The sequence below is a fragment of the Calidris pugnax genome, unplaced genomic scaffold (genome assembly GCF_001431845.1).
Source record: "Calidris pugnax isolate Ruff unplaced genomic scaffold, ASM143184v1 scaffold269, whole genome shotgun sequence".
NCBI classification, from domain to species: Eukaryota; Metazoa; Chordata; class Aves; order Charadriiformes; family Scolopacidae; genus Calidris; species Calidris pugnax.
In genome coordinates, this window is record NW_015091347.1 from 1766369 (window position 1) to 1769455 (window position 3087).

The following is a 3087-nucleotide window of genomic DNA, read 5'->3' on the forward strand; positions in this document are numbered from 1 at the left end:
CTGGATTGGGATGTACTGGGCTGTGCCGGGCTGAGCTGGGCTGTGCTGGACTGGGGTGTGCTGGGCTGGACTGGGGTGTGCTGGGCTGGGCTGGGCTGGGGTGTGCTGGCGTGTGCTGGACTGGGGTGTACTGGGCTGGGGTGCGCTGGGCTGTGCTGGGCTGTGCTGGGCTGGACTGGGGTGTGCTGGGCTGGGGTGGGGTGTGCTGGGCTGTGCTGAATTGGGATGTGCTGGGCTAAACTGGGCTGAGCGAAGCCGAGCTGAGCCGTGCTGGGCTGAGCCAGACTGGGCTGTACTGGGCTGCGCTGGACTGCACCGAGCTGGGCTGAGGCAGACTGGGCTGTGCTGGGCTGGGATGTACTGGGCTGAGCTGACCCGGGCTGGGCTGTACTGGGCTGTGCTGGGCTGAGCCGAGCCGGGTTGAGACAGACTGGGCTGTGGTGAGCCAGACTGGGCTGTACTGGGCTGAGCCGGGCTGGGCTGAGCCATACTGGGTTGTGCTGGGCTGAGCCGAGCCGAACTGGGCTGTACTGGGCTGAGCCAAGCCGAGCCAGGTCGTGTAAAGCCGAGCCGGACTGGGCTTATACTGGGCTGAGCTGGGCTGGGCTGAGCGGTGCTGGGTCGGACCGAGCCGGGCCGAGCGGAGCCGAGCCGAGCCGAGCCGGGATGCTGCGGTACCTGCTGAAGACGCTGCTGCAGATGAACCTGTTCGCCGACTCGCTGGGGGCCGAGGGCTCCAACTCCTCCCAGCTCCTGCTCGACACCAACCGCACCGGCCCCGCGCTCCCGCTCCCCGGTAACGGTACGTCCCGTCGCGTCCCGCCGCCCCCGGGTCCCCGCGTCCCGTTCCCCCCGTGCCCCGGGTCCGGGTCCAGCAGCGATGCCGGGAATAGCCCGCAGCGCCCCCCCGCCCCGCCAGCCCCAGTCGGGACCCCACCGGCACCAGTCCCGGGTTCCCAAACCTGCCCCCTGTCCCCACACCGGGACCCCCCCACCGTGTTCCCAAACTGGGAGCGACCCCAAACCAACCCCGTGTCCCCACTCCAGAAACAGCTCCGTGTCCCTGGACCGTGCTGTGTCCCCAGATGGTCCCTGCGACTCCAAACTGGGACCAGTCCAGTGCCCCCAAATCGGGAGCGACCCCCTGTCCCCACGCCAGCCCCATGTCCCCACCGTGACCTCCAGACCGTGAACTGGGACCCACCTGGTGTGCCCAAATTGTCCCCGTGTTCCTGGACCAACCTCCAGACCCCAAACTGGGAGCAATCCCGTGTCTCTAAACTATCCCTGTGTCCCCCCACATCCCTGAACTGGAAGCAACCCAGTGCCCTCAGACTGTCTCCACGTGGCCACACGAGTCCCCAGACTCCAAAGCAGGACCAGCCCTGCATCCCCAAACCAGCGCAGTGTCCCCCCACTGATTCCCTAACTCTGAGCTGGGAGAACCCTGTGGCCCCAGATCAGTCCTGTGCCCCCAAGCTGCTCCCCAGACCCCAAACAGGAACTGACACAGTGTCCCCAAACTATCCCCAGTGTCCCCAAACCAGCACTGTGACCCCAAACCAGCACTGGGTCCCCAAACCAACTCCCACACCCTGAGCTGGGTGACACTCCATGCCCCCAAACTAGCCCTATGTCCCCGAGCCAGGAGGGATCCCAGTGTCCCCAAACTGTCCCCATAACCCCAAACAAGCCCTGTGTCGCTGAACCATCTCTAGGTCCCCAAATCAACCCCATGTGCCCCAGTGGGGATGGAGTGGGCGGCAGAGGGGGGCAGCCTGGGCCAGCAGCAGGTCCCAGGGGGCTGGGGACGGGGTGTCACCTGATTTTTCAGCCATTTTTGAGCTTCTTCCCCTCTGTTTGGCTCAGGGTGGCTGATCAGAATGGGGCGGGGAGTCCCAAACCCCCTGTGGTACCCCCTGCCCCCGGCGCAGCCGGCCTGGCCCCCTGCGTGTCCCAATTAGCCACTGGGCACAGCTGCAGCCCCTGCGGCCCCCGCTGTGCTCAGGGGGTACCCAGTACCCCGCAGCATCCCTCCCGGTCCCCATGGCAGCCGCATCCCGTCCCCATGGCAACCCTTCCCACCCCCCAGGGCGCCCCAAAGAACGACAGGGGGAACCCCGTGATGCTCAGGAGCTGGGGCAGGAGAAGGGGGTGTGCGCGTGTGGAAATGCAGGAACACACGTGCGGTGGGTGTGTAAATGAGCAGAGCTCTGTGTGTGTGTACATGCGTGTGCTTGTGTGGGTACACGGTGGGGGGGTGTGAGCACAGGCTTGTGTGCCCTGCCAGAATGCGTGTGTGGATGTGAAAGGATGTGTGTGCAAATGCATGTCTGCACATGCATGCACACCCCTGCATGAATGCACACGTGTACATGCATCTGTGTGTGTAAGCGTGTGCATGCATGCCCCTGCATGAACACTCACATATGTGCACGTATGCGCTTACACACACATGCAGGGGCATGCTTGTGCATTCATGCAGGGGCGTGTACATGCACACACCTGCGTGTGCCTGTGTGTCTGTAAGTGCAAACGTGTGCGGATGCACGCCCGCCTGCCTGCGCGTGGCTGCCCGCGTTTCCGCGCACATGCGTGTGCGTGCAGGCACGCGCGTGTGCAGGCACGGGCACGCACTGGTGCGTGTCACAGCCGCTCGCCGTGGCAGCAGTGACACTCGGGGACCGCAGCCTGAACCGCGGTGCCAGCCGCCAGTGCTCATGCCATGAACGAGCATTAATTCCCCCGCCGTTAATGAGCCTTTGTTAATTCCCGCAGGGTCCCACCCTCTGCTGGAGGACACGGCCCCCCGCATCGTGGAGCACCCCACGGATCTCCTGGTCTACAAGGGGGAACCGGCCACCCTGAGCTGCAAGGCCGAGGGTCGCCCGGCGCCGGCGGTGGAGTGGTACAAGGATGGGGAGAGGGTGGAGACGGACCGGGAGGACCCCCGCTCCCACCGCACCCTCCTCCCGGGGGGGGCCCTCTTCTTCCTCCGCATCCTCCACGGCCGGCGGGGGAAGCCCGACGAGGGGGTCTACGTCTGCGTGGCCAGGAATTACCTGGGGGAGGCCATCAGTAGGAACG

The 3087-nt window shown here is 65.6% G+C and overlaps 1 protein-coding gene across 1 annotated transcript in view; it reads left to right on the forward strand.

Annotated features, from left to right (window-relative positions):
• The first annotated feature begins 601 nt into the window (after nucleotides 1-601).
• Nucleotides 602-3087, forward strand: part of ROBO3 (roundabout guidance receptor 3) — a 12425-nt gene continuing 9939 nt past the window's right edge. The window contains exons 1-2 of the mRNA XM_014961046.1: nucleotides 602-802; nucleotides 2779-3087. The exon at nucleotides 2779-3087 is cut by the window's right edge and continues 33 nt beyond it. Of these exons, the coding sequence (XP_014816532.1) occupies nucleotides 667-802; nucleotides 2779-3087 (445 nt within the window). The 5' untranslated portion in view covers nucleotides 602-666. The remainder of the gene's footprint in view (nucleotides 803-2778) is intronic.